The following is a 19,525-nucleotide window of genomic DNA, read 5'->3' as shown; positions in this document are numbered from 1 at the left end:
TCCCCCTGTCGTAAGGTTCCCAACTTTTGCTGAATAACGCGAATGGGCGTTTTGTCAGCATAGGTGAAGTCTAGTCGAGCTATGATCGCATCGACATTTTTTACAGTGTTGTACGATGCTAGAGTGGAACTAGCGGCACCTTTAACCTTATTCCTGATTATGCCTACTGCCTGGTAGTGGGCGGAACTGCCCCTATAGGGTCGAAATAGTTCGTATGCGAATGAAGCTGCGGAGCGCCATGAAATGTATTCGTTTTGATTGCCATCAAAATCTGGCAAGGATCTAACAATATCTAATGGTTCCTTACACTCTATTCCTGGGATGATTTCGGCATCCCTATAAACCTCAACTTCCGGTGCGACTGGTTTTAAACTTTCTAACTGAGTCCTTAAAGACTCCATTTCGAGGTTTAACTGTTGTGTGAAAGTAGACTGCATCTGTGCATTTTTCTGATTATTGGTGTACGTATCTTTCACTTGCTCAGTGTTGCCTTCTATAACCTTTAGTAATTCTTCGTCACTACTCTCACTATTTTTTTGGTTATCTCTCCACATGAACAGACGGGAACAAATATTTCGTTTAATAGTGTAAAATGTTTTCGATTCAATTAAAACAGAGAATGTCAACTTCAAATTTTTTGTTTAACAACCACCTTTAATGCCAAGCGATTTATTGAATATTTACACAATCCCAGATTTATTTATTTAGACAACAAAAATCTCACTTACATTTTCATTTTCCTGTTGTTAAATTTCTATGCCCTCTTGTTGCTGGATTGTGGCCGACGGTATTCTGGTGGAGTTTTTTTCGTTTGTTGTTGCTGCTTCTCGTCTTCAATTTCTTTTTCTTCGCCGCTGCCGTCACCAGCCCAGTGACGTGACTATGTTGTTGTATTTTCTTTTTTATTTTTTCTTTGTTTTTGCAGTGATAATTTGTTCACTACAATGCTTAAACTTTTTGTGTTTTTTGTTTTTTATTTCAATTCTATTTTACTTAGAATTGTTTTTTTAAGTTGTGGGCACTTTTAGTTTCCTTTATTTTTGTAGTGATAATTTGTTCACTACAATGTTTAGACTTTTTGTGTTTTTTATTTCAATTCTATTTTACTTAGAATTGTTTTTTTTTTTTTTTTTAGTTTTGGGCACTTTTAATTTTAGTTGGGCGCCAGTTATATAAATGTTAATTTATATCTTTATTTATGTTTGATTTATTACAAGCCACAGTTTTGTGCGCTTGGAGTCCGAATTATAACTAACTTAACATTATTAAATAAACTACCCAAGAACCCTAAGCATTGGCCATCGGAATGCTGACACTGCGCCTCGTGCCGCTAGCAGCGGTCAACGTCTTGCGGGCCGGCTCATATTACCCAGACCGTGGGATCGCTGACCCAGCGATCGTGGCCACTGCCAAGTGCAGTATTAGCTATATTCATTTGCCCATGTTAACTTGTATGCTGACGATGTCAAGCTTTGTCTTACTTATAAAGACACAAATTCATTTAGTCGGCTACAAGCTGATCTTAAAAACTTTCAATCCTGGTGCCAGTTTAATCTACTAAATCTTAACACTACCAAATGTAAGGTAAAGACTTTTTTTCGTAAGTCTCCTCAACTGGTCACTTATTTTCTGAACAAAAGCCCTTTGGAACGTCTAAATAATATGAATGATTTGGGCTTACTTATGGACCATAAGTTAAATTTTAACACCCATATTTCCACCACCCCTATACAACTAAAGTTCTTTTTACTTCGCTGGTCCTTCCTACTTTAGATTTGGATCTTGCATTTGGTCACCTCAATATGAGTCGCACCAGATTAGACTTGAATCCGTTCAAAAGCAGTTCTTGCTATTTGCCTTCGTATTCTAGTAGACTTCTCTTGATTAACCTTCCGTCCCTAACTAACCGTAGAATTATGCTTGGTGTCATTTTTATGCACAATTGGTGATATCGACTCGCCCGAGTTATAGCTCAGGTAAATCTGTCGGTACCATGTAGAAGGAGTATACATCCTTTGATACCTTTATCCCTTAGTCGTTGTTCTTCTATTTATGCCATGCATGAACCTTTTAGGGTCCTCTGCTCTGATTACAACCTTCTATTCCCTGTAATCGGCTCAGAGTTTTCTATTAATATGCGTAAAACATCTATCCTATCCCATTTAGTTAATAGATAGCTATAGTATTATTTGTTTGTCTGTTTTTTCTATTGTGTATTTGTCCACGCGATTCGTGCCGTGCGTTATACGGCTGCACCCCTAGATCGGTCGGGTGAGAGGTGGGCAGTTATCTGCTTGGGCTCGCGCGTAACAGGCTTTGTCCTGGTGTCGTAAAGGCCACTTGAACGTACTGCGCAAAGTATCGTCAACGTCCGCTAATAGGGCCCCGTTAGGCACACTCAGAATACAGGGTAGCTTTAACACACTTTATATTTTACAGTATGTCACAGCCAGAAAAAGGCGACAGCGATCGTGAAGCCGACATAGCCCGCATCGGCTAGGAGATGATGCCGTGTGGGAAAGGGAGCATGGCCCTGGTTCACCCGCAGTACCCGGTCCAACTCAAGATGGCAACCCACCCGAAGACCCGGTCCGTCTTTGCCGGATGGAAGTGGCTGCAATCGACGGCCTGGACGAGCGACCCTCGACAAGCAAATCTCAACAGACTGGGGAGAAAACATCCAACGAGGCTCAGTTAGCCTTGGGTATGACCCGACCGGAGCGCGCCGTAATTCTATCGGTAGTCACACTCTCGCCCCCGGCACAGAACACCGAACCCCTCGGAATGGCCCGGTCCTATCCGTCGCCCTCTAGAGGACCTATGAGTGTCAACTGGTCCGGTGGGGGCAGCCAGCCCGGAAGAGACGATCGTCTCGGGGTCGGACTCTAACGAAGTGCTCGCCGTCCCCATGGAGGACTATAGAGCTCCCGTCGCCGCTGACTGTGGATCCAGGTTCAATTCGCCGGCTCCCCGTGTATCAAACACCCCTCTGCGGCCCGTGCACGACCACCCTAGGACCCACGCAGACACAGACCCGCTCACAGCGGACACCCCCTCCGCAGCCCGTGTGTGAGTGTACTGACAGACGTCACCCTCCAGGAGTAGTAGAAGCAGCCATACCGGACACTCCTCTGCGGCCCGAGTATGAGCTCATAAGCCCTTCAACGAGCCCAGGTGTTCGCCTAACTGAAGCCACGCACAAGGAGACGTCATCCGACCACGAAGATGAAGAGATGCCCTTGGATCTCTCCGTACTCCACCCTCGGCCATCGATTTCTACCGCAAACGGCGCCATTAGTCTGCCAACCGGCAGTAGCTCTGCACCAACTTCGCGAGGCCCCTTGCGTCGATCCATGGCTATTTAAGTGCCGGAGGCCCTCCCATCAGCCCTCAATTGGGCCGCCCACCACCGGAATGGTTCGTCGACACCCCCAATAGGCGGGTCCCGGCTGAAATCAGAGACCGGGTGATTGAACTCTCCCAAGACGAACCGCGGAGGAATTATCGTTTCCTGATGTGGGCGGATGACCGGCTGTTCCGTATACAGATTAAGCGGCGTGGGCGAATCACGGTCTATTTCGTCCGCGCAAAGTAAAGACACCGTGTGACGAATCACATTACTCTTTAAGTCAAACTACGCCCATGTGGGCCCCTTTGTTATTCTCCGTTTTTATTTTTATTCGATACGCCAATGGAGGGCACATTAACCTATTCGAATATCAAAGCTAACTGTAGTTCTTTTGTTTCGGACAGCCAATGCTTACGATCAACGTCTTTCTCTTTCTAGCTACCGTCTGGTGTGGCTGCATGCCGACACCAAAGAAAGACTAAGGAAATAGAAAGTGAAAGAGAGGGACGGAGATCGTGACGCGTGACAAAGCGCAAGACGCATCGTATGTTTTCACCGTTAGGATATAAGTAGGCAGAGCAAGGGTGTTTTTGAACGGAGAGATAGAATTTGAGAGAAATCACTTAGCAAGTGACTATCACAGTGAAAAGTTACAAGAAAAGAATAAAAGAAACAATAATAATAATACATTACAATAATACAAATGTTTAGAAATTAATTAATTATGAATAAAATCTGATGTGTTACTCTTAGTTAACCCGCTTTGCATTTTATAGTTTCACCTCACTGATCTTATGTTAAAACTTTCTATTTGTTCATATGAAAATAAATCCATTACATGTATAATAATGGAAAATCCATTATTCTTTGTTTCTAGAGGTGGGCGGAGCATTGGCCGAAATTTTACAGTAATAGTAGAAATTAAAATAAAATTTTTTAATTAAATTAAATTAATTAATTAGTAGGCCCAGTGTCCAAAGCATAAGAAACAGTGGTATTGCAACCACTGTTTAAGCACCATTATGACTATTGATCTAGATTCCTCACTCTTTGATTTCATAAAGCGTCTCTCGCTCTGCCTTGCAAGCGAAGATGCTCTCTTTATTGTTGAATATCTAACTCTCTAACTACTCTGTCTGCGAGCAGATAGGCAGTTGGAAATGCAAAATCCAAAGTGATCAGATCAAATAAATAAAGCAACGAGCAATTAATAAGTGACAAAACCATATTGTTTATACTACCATATAAGTAATAGTACAAAATTTTCTGGTTGAGCGACTTAACCCAAAACACCGCACTCAACCCGAAATAAGATTTTCCCACCTCCAATTGTTTTTAATTATCAGCGCTAATGCAATTTTTTTTTTTTTTTTTTTTTTTTTTTGTTTTCTGTTTTTGTGATTCTGCATGCCATGTTCAGGTATTTTTGCAGAAGTCAAATATTGTGTTTTTAGCCTTAATGACAAAGTCAAAACGCAGCACTTAAAAAATTTTGATTGTAGATTCCTGGGGAGGCCAAATCAATCCATTAAATTAAGATATATATGATAAATCGCCTACAACACTCTTCAACCTGTTATAGATTCAAATCGCAACAATAAATAGGACACAAATATTAATAATATAATGCGAAAGCGGAATTCTATTTGTTCATCTGCAATTTTACGTTTGGTGATCGAGTTTGTTCCACGCCCATTTCCGCCTCCGCAAATTTAAAACCGATTTTTTCAAAAACTTTCCTAGCTAGAGACACCAAATTCGACATGTTTACTTGATAAAAAGCTTTGCCACACTCACTTACGCCTCTGCAAATTCAATAAAGCAGATTTTGTCAAGGACCACTTAACCATACTCAAACAGCGCTAGCAGCAACGCCGGAAGAGCGTAAAGAATTGGTCAGAAGTGTATAAAGTATAAAGTATATATATTCTCGATCAGCACGACAAGACAAGTTCATATAGCTATGTCCGTCTGTCCGTTGGTCTGTCTGGATCAACGCAAACTCCTCCTAGACTGTAAGAGCTACAGAGCTGAAATTTTGCATGTAGGCTTGAATATACTGCACAGTTTGTATATCTCGGATTCAGCCGGATCTAACCACTATATCAAACAGCTGTCATACAATAATGTCGTTAATTTCTGAGTTATTGTCGTGAAATTAATATTGGTTAGTTTATTACATATATAAACACCTCTGCCGAATTTGATCATCAGTCGGGTGACTATATCATATAGCTCCCACAGGAACAATCGGTAGTTTCGCTTTGTTTATTAAAATTATAATCATTGTTGTTATTTTTACAACCACCATTAATGTAAACAAGATAATAATTTTTCTTAAAATCATAGACCATTAATAAAGAATAAATAATATATATATGTCGCTTATATTTTCGCAGGTTATAAATAAATTTATTTGATATGAAAAAAACTTACCTTATCTTTTTTTTGACCCGTTTTTTTATCCACCTGCTCTGTTTGTGCGAAAACGGTCATAATATCAGCGATTCCTCCATTAGATATCCAAATCTTTGAGCCATTTAGTATATAATAATTGTTATCATTATTTTTAACAGCCCGACATTTGATCGAACCAGCGTCAGAGCCTGAACTAGGCTCGGTTAGTGCGAATGCCGCATACACCTTTTCAGAGGATACCATAGGCAAGTATTTAGCCTTTTGCTCAGGTGTACCATAGAGAAGTATTCCCTTAAACCCTATACTTTGATGTGCACCAATTGTTATTCCAAGGCCTAGATCGTTTGCACCAACTATTTGACAAAGTCTTCCGTATTGCGTGTTGTTCAAGCCCAAGCCACCATAATCGACTGGCTGCAAAACATGAAAACAGTATTTACAAAAAATGAATTGAACCTTAACATGTGAATTTAAATTATCTAGATTATTCGTAAGCAGTTAAATATTATTATTTATTCCTCAGCTTTTCTGACTGCGTATCTATACGTTTAAATTTAAATAATTGCAATTTCAATATTGATGTAAATGTTTGGATTCAAGCACTTTATTTAATAGCGCTTGTGTATCGCTATTCAAGTAAAAAGTAATACAAAAATTCCTAAAAAAAAAAACTCCTATTATACATTCATTGAGTTGCAACATATTCTACAGACATGTGGTCAGTTTTATAAGTTCATAAGAAGTGTAGGATAACTTGTAAAGTAGTGACGAGCATTTGACATAATATTCGATAGCAGCCCATGCAGTGGAGCTCTTTTTACAGCTTCCGACAAGATCAAGTGATCAGATTCAATTGAACAACAAATTTTATGTAGACGTAATGTAATTATTTAGAATTATTGTACCTTACGGTTACTAGGTTCGGAACATTTATAAATCTTGTGCATTTCTTTAGGTTAAACAAAACTAAAGATTTTTTCCGGTAACAATTATGGCCTAATATTTAATAAATTTAAGAAGTAAAACAAAAATAGCATTTAAAAAAAACCTAGTGTAGTTTTAGTTAGAATCTTCAAAAACTGCAAAAAGAATACTTTTATCTGATAAGGTAAGGATGTATATTTTACGTCGAATATCAAATACAGCAAAGCGGAGACTGCACTGACTCCTCGCGAAGATTTTAATTAAATAAAGTAAATCGACGTCACGATATTATTTTATTTTATTCACAATCTATTATCACCAGTCCGTCTCTGGTCTAAATCACAGGGGGTGTAGCTTTTTAGCTGTAACTTAACTTAATCACCGTACAAACTACTTGAATCTAAATAACGTAGGTTTTCCTACGGAGTGCACATATGGACGGACATGTCTAGATCGCCTCAATTATTAATGCTAATAAATAATATATGTAGGATGGCGGTATTGGCAGTAGTATTAAAGATTTCGAGTAAGAATCTCAAAATATAGATCCCTTTATAAAAGTTTAATGTTGAACTTAATACAAATTTCCGACTTTCGACGACACACGGACAGAACCGTGCGTACCGTCTCAAAAATCGGTAACTTTGTTCCTAATTGGTGTAATGGACTAAACATTTTTTTGTAATATCTAGAATGTTTATACTATCGAATACAAGGACACTTAGTGAATTATTTTATATTTTAATAATATTTTACCATAATTCACTTCAAATACTATTCTAATAATGAAAATACTTAACACCGATACCTAAAACATGAAGAATAGAAATAATAAGAGCACTTTCCACGTGATTCAATTCTTTATTTGTGTAATCTTTGTTGCGAGACTCTTGGGCATCTTCAGATAAATGGCCAATAGGTAAAACAGCAAAATGAAACTTTCCATGTATTTTGTAAACGCAAGATGGCATATCATACCACATATACATCCTTCGTGCCATATAATTCCGCTGTAGCTTGAGTTTATGCTCCAAAATTTTCCGGATTAATCGCAAGGCCTATTGTTAAAGTTTGAAGAATTATTGAAGCCCTTTTATTAAGTTCCGAAGAAAAAATGTAGTTCTCAAAAAAACGTCCAGCTGTATTACCATTAATATTCAATTGTAGGATGTTGTATGCCAAATGAGCATATGTCAACTGTATTGTAGAGTATACAATATAACAAGTGGAATAGCGTACAATTTTGAGATACCCCTGTAGTTAGAGGCTTCGGACTTTTTGCCATTTTTATGCAGAGGAATGATATACGACTCTTTCCAAATAGATGGAAAGGAGGAAGATTCGACAGACAATAGAAACAATTTTTAAATGGGTTTACATAATGCGTTTGCACAAAACCTGAGTACACATCCAGGTAGACCATCTGGCCCCGGAGATTAATTAGGTTTAACTAGTTTAAGTTCGCTAAGAAGAGAACTTTCATCAATCACTGGATTAAAAATGTAATTAGCCTTTTCTAAATGATAAGGATACGGACTTGCTCGATATTCCGTTGAGGAATAGGTTGTTTTGAAAAAATTCGCAAACATATCGGCAATTGCCTGATCAGTGCTCGCTTTTTTATTTTGAAAAGACAAAAAAGATGGGTGCACAGAGGTCTTACGTTTAGAATTAACAAAGTTATAAAATTGTTTAGTTTCAGAAGAAAACTGAAGCTTACACCGCTGAAGATAATTCTTATAACATTGTTTATTAAGCATCATAAACTTTGAAGTCTGTACACAGAGCATATATCGAGTCTTCACATTTTTCAAATTGGATAACTCTCGAGAGAATCTGGGAGGTTTGTTAAGCCGCTCCAGCCTACCAAGAGGCACACAAATATCAAAGAGTGAATTCAGAGTATCATAGAAAAAACGAACACCTGAGTTCATATCTCTACAATTGTACAGATAAGACCAATCGGTGGTAGTAATTTATTCATTAAGGCTGGCAAAGTCAGTCTTACGAAAGCACCTAGTTAGAGGTAACTCATTTGAACCAAGTAATGGTGAACGCAAGGGCAGATCAATTTTTAAATTTAATGTAGGATGAAATTTGTCTTCGGGAAGAACAAATGGTTCAATCCTAGAAACCTCACAATAAGAAGAATCCAATACAAAAATAAGATCTAACGATTTTCCATTAGAATTTAAGACAGGATTGACTTGGGATAAAGATAAGCCTAGAAGGCCATCAATAAAGTCATGTGACAAAGAGCGCAGCAACATGGTCACCATGCTAAAGCGGGTAAATTAAAATCACCTACAGCATATCTTGACTGGAAACTAAAGAGGAGACAAACTGAATTGCCTCTAAATGATTTTGTTTCTGAACGAAATGCATTATTATTGTTAGCATATAAGAAATTTGACTTGTATTCCATATTGTTAGTGCAGTAAGATAATTATCGAATTGCAGTGTCATATTACCATGAAATTGTTATCGAGTTCGCTGGTATCGGTATGTAATCGATATCGGGTAGAAAGCTTAGTTTAGGAAAAACCATTGAATTGACCGGTTGTAACTTTATACAAATTGCAAATATATTGAACAATAAATCAAATAGGCGGTATCGCCTTAAAACAGTCTAACTAGGCAGTTGGTTTCCGAACATACAAAATTTCTGGTCCTTCGAGCCGGATACTAGCTGCTGATTTATTTCAATATTTTGCAAGTTGTGTAAAGTTAGACGGTACTTAGTTGGAAGAGACCGTGTCTAACCTCATTCGCGATGCAGACAGTTATGCAAAAACGTGGTTACTGCAAAAGCCAAATCACGCGGGCTTACCACAATGCAAATACATTCATCGAGAAAACCCACGCAGTGGCAAGTTATGACACACGATTGCAACAACTGCAAGAAAACTACCTTCGTTTTCTACAACTCACAGAGGAGTTGCACACATATAAAGACAATGCGGACTGGGAAGATCCGGACGTGGACATTGATCCATATGAGGAAAAGCACTACGCAACTTACTCGATGTTGAGTGTTGCGCGGGAGGAGCTGCAAGTGCAATCCGCCAGATCGCTCAACAACCGGTTTTCTGTAACAGAGGCACGTGAAGGTCACGTGAACTTGCACTATGAACGGATCAAACTACCAACATTTTCGGGCAATTATGAGGACTGGCAACATTTTTCGGATATGTTTGTTGGTTCTATCGGCAGCGATCCGCATCTCACCAGTTGTCAGAAGTTTCACTATCTGAAATCTTATTTGTCTGGCGAAGCGTTTTCGTTGGTTAAACACATTGCCGTGACCAACGATAACTATAGTGAGGCTTGGGACAGGCTGGTCCAACGTTACAATAAGAGACATGTAATCATTCGTTCCTTCATTGACAGTTTTCTAAATCTCCCAACGGCATCTGTACTAAACTCTGGCGGGATTCGCAAGCTGGCTGACGGAGCCGATGAAGTAATTCGCGGACTAAGAGCATTAGAGTGTGAGAATCGAGATCCCTGGTTAATTCATGTGCTACTGGCAAAGGTGGACAACAACACTCGGCAAGCATGGGCAGAGCACAGTGAATCTGAGGATTACACTGTAACGATCGACAGTTTTATCAAATTTCTGCTCTCCCGAGGTGATACGTTGGAATCGAGCCAACTTTCACGAGCGAATCACAGCCGACGAATAGCTACTACTCATCACGTCAACACGGAAACCCAGCCATTGATCGAGCCATGCACTCTGTGCCAGCACGCTCATCCGCTATCAAGATGTGAATAATTCAGAGCACTTGATGCAGTTGCACGACACGCACACGTGAGGAGTGCCAACTTGTGCTTCAACTGTTTGAGCCCAAACCACAGGATTGCAACCTGTCATTCAAAGAATACATGTCGAGTATGTCAAAGAAAGCATAACACCCTGATTCATGCAGCGCAGCAGACGACTGGCCGTGAATTCAGAGATAGCGCGGTGCGAGTTCATCAGCCTGAGAGCCCAGGATCTAACGATGAATCCCCGGCTATTATTAGTCATCATGTTCAAACTACACGATGTCATCAAGTAACAGTTCCAAAGCACAGCAAGAGAGTTTCTCGTCACACCCTGGAGAATATTCCGTATGCAGGTTCGCAAACGCTTTTGCCCACCATTCTTACATCAGTGAAAGACGCTCGGGGCAAGACCTTCACTTGCCGAGCTCTACTTGACACTGGGTCTACAGTCTCATTGGCAACGGAATCATTTGTCCAGCGGATTGGGATGCGACGCACCCATGCAAAAGTTCCAGTTCGTGGTCTCGCGGCTAACAGAGCCGGCGTCACCAGAGGACTCGTAAAGTTTCGAATCTGCTCTTGCAATTCGGATCACAACATTGAGGTCGAGACGTACATCCTCAGCACCCTTACATCAGCTCTCCCAGCTCAAAACGTGGACATGAGCTCTACGCAATGGAAGGAAATTTTGAAGTTACCCTTAGCTGATCCATCTTTCGGCACAGTTGGTGCGGTAGATGTCATTTTTGGATCAGATTAGCTCTGGAAATTCTGTACTGGAGAGCAAAGATCTTTTGGTAACAACGTTCCTATCGCACTAAATACAATTTTTGGTTGGACTCTTGCAGGTCCATATAGTACATTCGGGGAAAACCAATCACTGGCAATCACTCATCATGTTCACCTGGACCTCGATTCGCAGGTGCGATCGTTCATGGAGATGGATAGCATTCCATCAAAAACATCGACATTGGAGATATTTGATCCGACTGAGCAACACTTTATCACCACTCACACCCGTTCCCAAACTGGCACGTATGTAGTAGAATACCCATTCAAAGACCTGATGCCACCAATTGGCGAAACCCTTCCACAAGCTGTTAGCCGATTGCAGGCACTAGAACGCAAGTTTAGTCGCGACCCAAGTCTCAAGAGAGAGTATATCGCTTTCATGGACGAGTATCTGAAGAGTGGTCATATGGAATTACTCAACACACAGCAGATCGACGAGCAGCCCGACGGTTGTTTCTATCTGCCGCATCACGCCGTCTTGAAACCGGAAAGCACCACCACCAAATGCCGAGTGGTGTTTGATGGATCTGGAAAAGATAGTAGCGGAGTGTCACTCAATGAGCGTCTTCACATTGGGACTCCCATTCAACGAGATCTATTTGGTGTCTGCCTTCGATTCAGACAACATCGTTATGTTTGCTGTTCGGATATAGAAAAGATGTTCCGCAAAATAGAGGTTGCTCCCCATCATACAAACTATCAACGGATCATCTGGCGTAGTTCCACAATGGACCCTATGCAGCATTATCGATTGCGTACTGTCACCTACGGATTGGCGCCTTCACCCTTTTTGGCTGTACGGGTTTTGAAACAATTGGCCATAGACTATGAAGCGAAGTATCCACTAGCCGCGCGAGTCCTGGCGCGCGATGCGTACGTGGATGACATTCCAACTGGATGCAATTCAGTTGGCGAACTTATGAAATTAAAAGAGCAACTGATTTCTTTATTAGATGAAGGAAAGTTCAAGTTGAGAAAATGGAGTTCGAACAGCTGGAGTTTCTTGAAGTCGATACCAAAAGAAGATTGTTTACATGGACATGCGTCGATCGAGGACAACGTTAAAATTTTGGGCATTCCTTGGAATCCTGGTCGAGATGAGTTATTAGTCAATACACCGATGACTGCAACCAAACAGGCCCCTAGCAAACGGGCGCTATTATCGGATCTGTCAAAGGTCTTCGACCCACTGGGCTTTGTTGCGCCTACCACTGTGTTGTTAAAGCTAATATTCCAAGAATGCTGGTTTAGCGCTATTAGCTGGGATGACCCAATACCGGAAACTCTTCGAAGCCGATGGCAAGCAATCGTAAAGGAATTACCCCTGCTATCTCACTGCCGAATTTCACGATACATAGCCGCTTCATCGCCGCACATTAAACTTTGTGGTTTCGCGGATGCATCAACTCAAGCCTATGGCGCTGTCATTTATAGTCGCGTTCGTACAACGAATGGTTACCGGAGTCGGTTGGTGGCTGCCAAGACCCGAGTAGCCCCGCTTAAGCCTATCTCTATTCCCCGTCTTGAACTCAACGCCGCTCTTCTACTTAGCCGATTACTTAAACTTGTAACAGAATCTCTAACTATACCCATTTCCAGCTCACATTGCTGGACTGACTCGGAGATAGTCTTGCACTGGTTATCATCGCCACCCCGTCGTTGGAATACCTACGTTTGTCATAGAGTTGCTGAAATTGTGGAGGACTACCCACGTCGCTGCTGGAACCATGTTCGCTCTGAAGAGAATCCTGCTGACTGCGCATCACGAGGTCTAAGTCCATCTCAGTTGTTGAATCATGAGTTATGGTGGAAGGGACCCTCTTGGATTACCAAACCACAATCGGAATGGCCACTATCTGAACCACACGGCCAAAGCTTTACCGACATGGCGACTGAGGAACGACGCCAGCCAATTACTGTGCTTCATGAAATGCTTGAGGACAGCATTCATGAGTTATTAATCAACAAGTTATCGTCTTGGAGCCGTCTCTTAAGGGTAACCAGCTACTGTTACCGATTCATTGAGCGACTTAGGTGCAAAGGTGCACACTCCGATAAAACATACCTTACATCTGTTGAATTACAATCAGCACGATGCCTACTTCTGCAACACGTACAACGCAAGAGCTTTTCCAAGGACTATGAAAAGCTTAATAAACAAGAGCCGTTATCAATTAAATCTCGATTGATCCGGTACAGCCCATTCCTTGACGAGAGAGGAATTGTACGAGTCGGAGGCCGAATCGAACGATCATCCCTACACTACAATGTAAAGCATCCCATTCTACTGCCCAAGGAGTCACCGATCAGCTTGTTATTAATTCGACACATTCATCAAACACATTTTCATACTGGAGTCGATGCCACATTCACTATTCTTCGGCAACAATATTGGATTTTGGGTGCACGTAATCTAGTGCGCCGAGTGGTTTTTCAATGCAAGCTCTGCTTCTTGCAACGACGAGCAACTCATACTCAGCTAATGGGTAACTTGCCTCTACCTAGAGTTCAAGCAACTCCGTGTTTCCAGCATACTGGCCTAGACTATGCTGGTCCAATTGCAATCAAGGAGAATAAGGGTCGAACACCTCGTATTGGAAAGGCTTGGTTTGCTATATTTGTCTGTCTCGCAACAAAGGCAATGCACTTGGAGGTCGTAAGTGACTTAACAACCAACGCTTTCATTGCAGCATTTAAACGATTTATTTCTCGCCGAACGAGACCCACTGATCTCTACTCGGACAATGGTACCACCTTTCACGGAAGTAGACGTGCGCTAGACGAGATGAGACGTTTGGCCATCGATCACATGAAAGATAAGGAACTTGCTCGTTTTGCCGCGAGTGAAGGCCTCACATGGCATTTCATACCGCCGTCAGCACCACACTTTGGCGGCATATGGGAATCTGGAGTGCGATCCGTGAAACTACATCTCCGTCGGGTTATCGGCGCTAACGCACTGACCTTTGAGGAGTTGTCTACTGTGTTAGCGCAAATTGAAGCTGTATTAAACTCAAGACCACTGTGCGCAAACGGTGACAGCTCTCTGGACCCTCTCACACCTGCTCATTTTCTTGTCGGGTCACCTTACACTGCGCTACCTGAGCCCTGTTATTTAGACATGACATTCAACCGTGTGGAGAGATGGAATCAACTTCAAGCTATGGTACAGGGGTTCTGGAAGCGCTGGTATATGGAATATCTTACATCATTGCAAGACCGAACCAAATGGTTATCAAGAGAGAATAACCTTTGTGTTGGAACTCTTGTGGTGCTCAAGGAGCCACATCTTCCACCCGCCAAATGGATATTGGGACGAGTCTCTGCGGTCCATGCTGGAGACGATGGATTGATTCGGGTAGTTACGGTAACTACTGCCCATGGGTCTTACAAACGCCCTATCACCAAAGTAGCGGCCCTCCCTATGTGCTGAACTAATAGTTCAGGGGGCGCCGGTATGTTTCTGAACGAAATGCATTATTATTGTTAGTATATAAGAAATTTGACTTGTATTCCATATTGTTAGTGCAGTAAGATAATTATCGAATTGCAGTGTCATATTACCATGAAATTGTTATCGAGTTCGCTGGTATCGGTATGTAATCGATATCGGGTAGAAAGCTTAGTTTAGGAAAAACCATTGAATTGACCGGTTGTAACTTTATACAAATTGCAAATATATTGAACAATAAATCAAATAGGCGGTATCGCCTTAAAACAGTCTAACTAGGCAGTTGGTTTCCGAACAGATTTAAATATACCACCATGTCTGACAATGGTGGAATATAGGAGCAAGTAATAAAAGCATTACAAAATTAAAAATTTACTTTAACACCGACAAACTCAATCTCGTGGGTACTAGAAAATTGAATCATTTCAGATGATAAAGCAGCATCAACAGCTTTCAGAACGCCACCACCTATGTGAGAAATCCGGACACGTCTGAATATAGAAAAGTTTGTGGAAAAAACCAATGCATCAGCAATATCAGGTTTTAGCCACGTCTCTGTAAAAGCTAGAATGTTATGCTCAAAAGAAAGACTATCTACATAGAGATTAGGAAGTTTAGATTTCAGTCCTCTAACGTTCTGGTAACCCAGGTTAAGGGACGAAGCTAGTTTTTTGACACATGCCAGCGGGTGCTGATGTGGGAGGAATAGTTTTAGTTGTTGTTGTTGGCAAGCGAATCGGTTTCCGATATTTCTTTTTTACAGTATATTTCTTAACTATTATATGTTTCGGCCAAAAGTCTTCTCGACATATAATGTTGAAGATATTGGCAGAAACACTAATTTTAAAGGACGAAATGTCCCGAGAATAAGAAAATTTAAACTTTCCACCGCAATATTCAAGACGTTAACTTTCTTCCGAATATAGGCTATTACATACTCAGATGTGACAACAGGGTCTAGCCTAGAAACAAATATATGTTTCTTTGATGGTATGCCAACGAGAGGCCGCAGCAGCAACGTTGGACAAGTCACCCACTGAGGCAGTCAACTTGTTTACGTGGCCCTCGATACTTTTAGAACTATTGGCAATATCCATTGGAATGGTTAATTGCCTGGACACATCGGACACTACAATAGGCATCGTTTTTAAGAGATCATTCCCAGGTGATACCGGTACTTCCTTACTAATAGCATTCACAACCGGGCTCTTAAACGATATCAATTGCTGTACATTAGGAGTGGACGGTGCATGAGACCGGTCGGGGACGATAAGAGACGCTGGCGGATCTACAAATACAGAAACACCCCAGGGACTGGTCCTTTTACGTATCCGAGACTCCTTCATAAGCGATAAACTTCTGAACTGAGTCTCCACCGCAGTAAACTCCGCTTGGAGTTTATTAAAATCTGCCCTTAAAATGTCAAAACTATCTCTAGTCCGCCTCATGAAAGAGCGCATTTGATTCTCGACCTCCCGGCAAGTATCACATCCATATTTTAAGCCACCACCTTTAGCAATAGACTCCTTGATTCTGCCTGTGTAACCTGCACACTTAACGTGAACCGCATTGTCACACAACCAACAAAGAATATAATCATGGGAGTCAACCGCATTAGTGGCAACTACGCAATTATTTTTGATGCTGCGTTTACACCGCTAAAAACTCCATATTTTCTATTAAGCAATGGAATGGAACACATTAGCGAGAAAAATAAATGATTATAAAGACAAGTTCGAAAAATCATATAAATGTATTAATTCTGATAAAGTCATAAAATCAGATACATTGATGCATCATGCGCAAATACTAACAGCATAATATAATAACATTGTAACTATAATAAGGAAAGTAAATGATAAATTAACTCAAGAGCATAAATATATATGTCAGAAAATTGTAAAAAGTTTAAAAACAAGACTACATAATATTGATATTAGACGAAATATTGTAATAACAATACCAGAAGATCCAAATCTGCTCGCTGAATTCGACGAGAACGGGTTGGAAGATCTAGATGAGTCTAAGCCAATTATCAATACAGAAACTGAATAGGGATTCCGGAGGACAAGAATAACCCAATCTTCATTCGTTGAATTCAAAATATGAACTGATTTTATTAACACAAGTATTGAGTTTATATAGGGAATCTTAGGCTCTAGGAGGTAACAATTGTTCTTAAAATATCTTATCCTAATGAGACTCAAACCCAAGATTTCGGGGGTTGAAAATTATTATTATTTTGGGCACGGCTTCGGCCACTTGACATCCTGCCGTTGTGATCTTTTGGGTTAGTTTAGAATTTCAAGTGTTTTTCTACAATGTGTGTGGCTGATTGTAATTCTAGTCATATGCTAGATTACTTGTTTGTGACAAAAGTACAGTTGTATTATGTTTTCTTTAGTGCATCTGATTTGGTGAAGCCGCTTCAGATGAACACGATGTTTATTCTTAAACAGAAACTGATATAGATAGTGACATCGAAACACTCGACGAGAATACAGAAGTTACAATGACTAGCCAGGTAGCTTTCGACAGGAAATACGTGAAGCAGGTTTCCTCCTCAGTCCCTAAATTCGATGGAAAAAAATTAGCAATAAGTCGGTTCATAACAGCATTGAAGCTTGTAGAAAGAACCAAAGGCGACCAGGAAGATATAGCAGTTAAAGTCATAAAGTCGAAAATAACCGGCACAATCTTGTACAAGGTACAAGACGAAACCATTATATCAGGAATAATAAACAAGCTTAGAGATAACGTAAAAGAAGAATCTCCCGACGTGCTAAACGCTAAATTATTAAACATAAAACAGAAAGGCAAAACTGCTTCCCAGTAAGCAACTGAAATAGATAATTTGCGGAAGCAATTGGAGGCAGCCTTTATTGATAATGGCCTAGACCCAATTAATGCAGAAAAATTCTCCACAAACGAGTCTGTTTCTGCAATGATTAAAAATTATGAGCATGAAAAACTTTCAATGATGTAATGGGTAAATATATCCATTGCAGCACAGAAATGACTGGAAGTGCAAGTACAGTATTATTTCAGCGAGGTCGCAATAATAGAGGAGGTAGTTACTATTCCCAAAGAGGAAGAGACAATGGCCGGTGTAACTACAACTCCCCTAATAATAATAACAATATCAGAAACAACAATCGAGGTAGAGGTTATAACCGAGGTAGGAATAATTCCAATCGAGGCAACAACCGAAAAGAAACTCCCAAACTTCATTAGATACACAGGGTTGAATAGTAAAATATATACCTTCAACTTAAGTCTCAACAATTTCGTATCATTCAAAACTGTTTCAACAAATAAAAAGATAACATTTTTGGTTGACACAGGTGCAGATATTTTAATTATAAAAGAAAATACTGATGTCTTTGACGACATCCAAATCAATAGAATTACAGACATTCGAGGAATAGGAGAAAGAGTAATAAACTCCAAAGGACTAGTCTCGATCGAATTACAAACAGACAACTACACTATTCCATACAAATTTCATTTACTTCATTCAAATTTCGCAATCCCCTGCGATGGAATAATAGGATTAGATTTTATAATTAGAATAATAATAATAATTATTAGACCACAAAACTTAACGTATCCTATATGTATATGTTCCTATAACATTTAGCTCTGGTACTAATTCCACACTTCTACCAGCAAGATCACAATTGATACGCTAAATAGAATTGTCTGCAGCAGAAGATAACATTCTAATTTTAATTTTTAAAAAGGGTAGCAAATCGGATGTTGCTAACTACCGTGGCATTGCCAAACTTTCGGCAATACCTAAGCTGTTTAAGAAAATTTTTACGTCTTCCCTTCAACATCTATCCAGATCCACTATTTCTCCTTGTCAGCATGGCTTCATGAAAGGTCGTTCCTTGCTTACCAACGTTTTAGAATTGACTCCCCTTGTACACCATGGCTTCCGTAAAAAGTGTCAAACTGATGTTATTTATACTGACTTTAGTAACGCTTTCGATACGGTTGATCATTCTATGCTGTTCGTGGAGGGGCGGAAGGATCCAAATAAGCCACAAGTGGTTGACGGGTGCCAATTTCTTTAGGGGTCTAATGCAATTAAAACGCGCGAGAACTTCGTTTAAATTAATTATGGTTTATTTGCTTTAAATTACAAGATGTCCCGACACACACGAGAAATGATTCGGGTTGAAAAAAAGTACAATCGAGAAAAAGAACGCAAAGCAAGAACGGGTGTTCGGGTTGGATGCTCGTACTGGATGAATATGGCGATTTACAGCAGAACCCTTCGTCAGCCTCCTCAGTATGACCGAATTCGATTTCGGGAAAAAACCCTACCCGTCACTCTCTGCCTCGCTGGACATGTCTAAGGATGGGGGATGGCAGCGTTCTGGATCGCCAAGACACGGGTGGAGATGGAGGGGGAACTTTGGATGCAGATGGAGTAGGCGGCACGATGGCTGATGACCTCTGGATAGAAGCCCGAATGAAAGGCGGTGCCTTTCGGATCTTTGCTCTTTGGGTTGGATGTACGCGACAGAGTTGTCGATGTGCAAGAGCGTGTGGTGTTGCTTGACACATCGATGGCATCCTGCTGTGCTCCTGCAGGAACCATTGGAATGCTCATGAGCCAAACAGTTCGGGCAGTATCCGTTGCTCAAGACTACCCGTAGCCTGTCGCAAGTAGTAGTCCTCGAAACTGTCGGCACTGACAGAGCGCGTGTGCCACTTGACAAACGCGGCACCTGAAGCAATTGGAACTGCGTTTTAAATCGGATGGTGCTGCTGCCCTTAGAGACATCTTCGGACTGCTGGAGGAGGTGGAC

General features: G+C 40.8%; 1 protein-coding gene across 3 annotated transcripts in view; it reads right to left on the bottom strand.

Moving 5' to 3' along the window:
• Positions 1-19,525, bottom strand: part of Acadvl (Acyl-CoA dehydrogenase very long chain) — a 99,114-nt gene that overhangs the window by 39,087 nt on the left and 40,502 nt on the right. For all 3 annotated transcript variants that reach the window (XM_068287394.1, XM_068287395.1, XM_068287396.1), the window contains one exon: positions 5,786-6,181. In XM_068287394.1, the coding sequence (XP_068143495.1) occupies positions 5,786-6,181 (396 nt within the window). The remainder of the gene's footprint in view (positions 1-5,785; positions 6,182-19,525) is intronic.

This window comes from Drosophila tropicalis, unplaced genomic scaffold (genome assembly GCF_018151085.1).
Source record: "Drosophila tropicalis isolate 14030-0801.00 unplaced genomic scaffold, ASM1815108v1 contig_527, whole genome shotgun sequence".
NCBI classification, from domain to species: domain Eukaryota; kingdom Metazoa; phylum Arthropoda; class Insecta; order Diptera; family Drosophilidae; genus Drosophila; species Drosophila tropicalis.
Note: the sequence above shows the minus strand (reverse complement) of the source record. Positions and strands in the feature narration are given on the sequence as shown.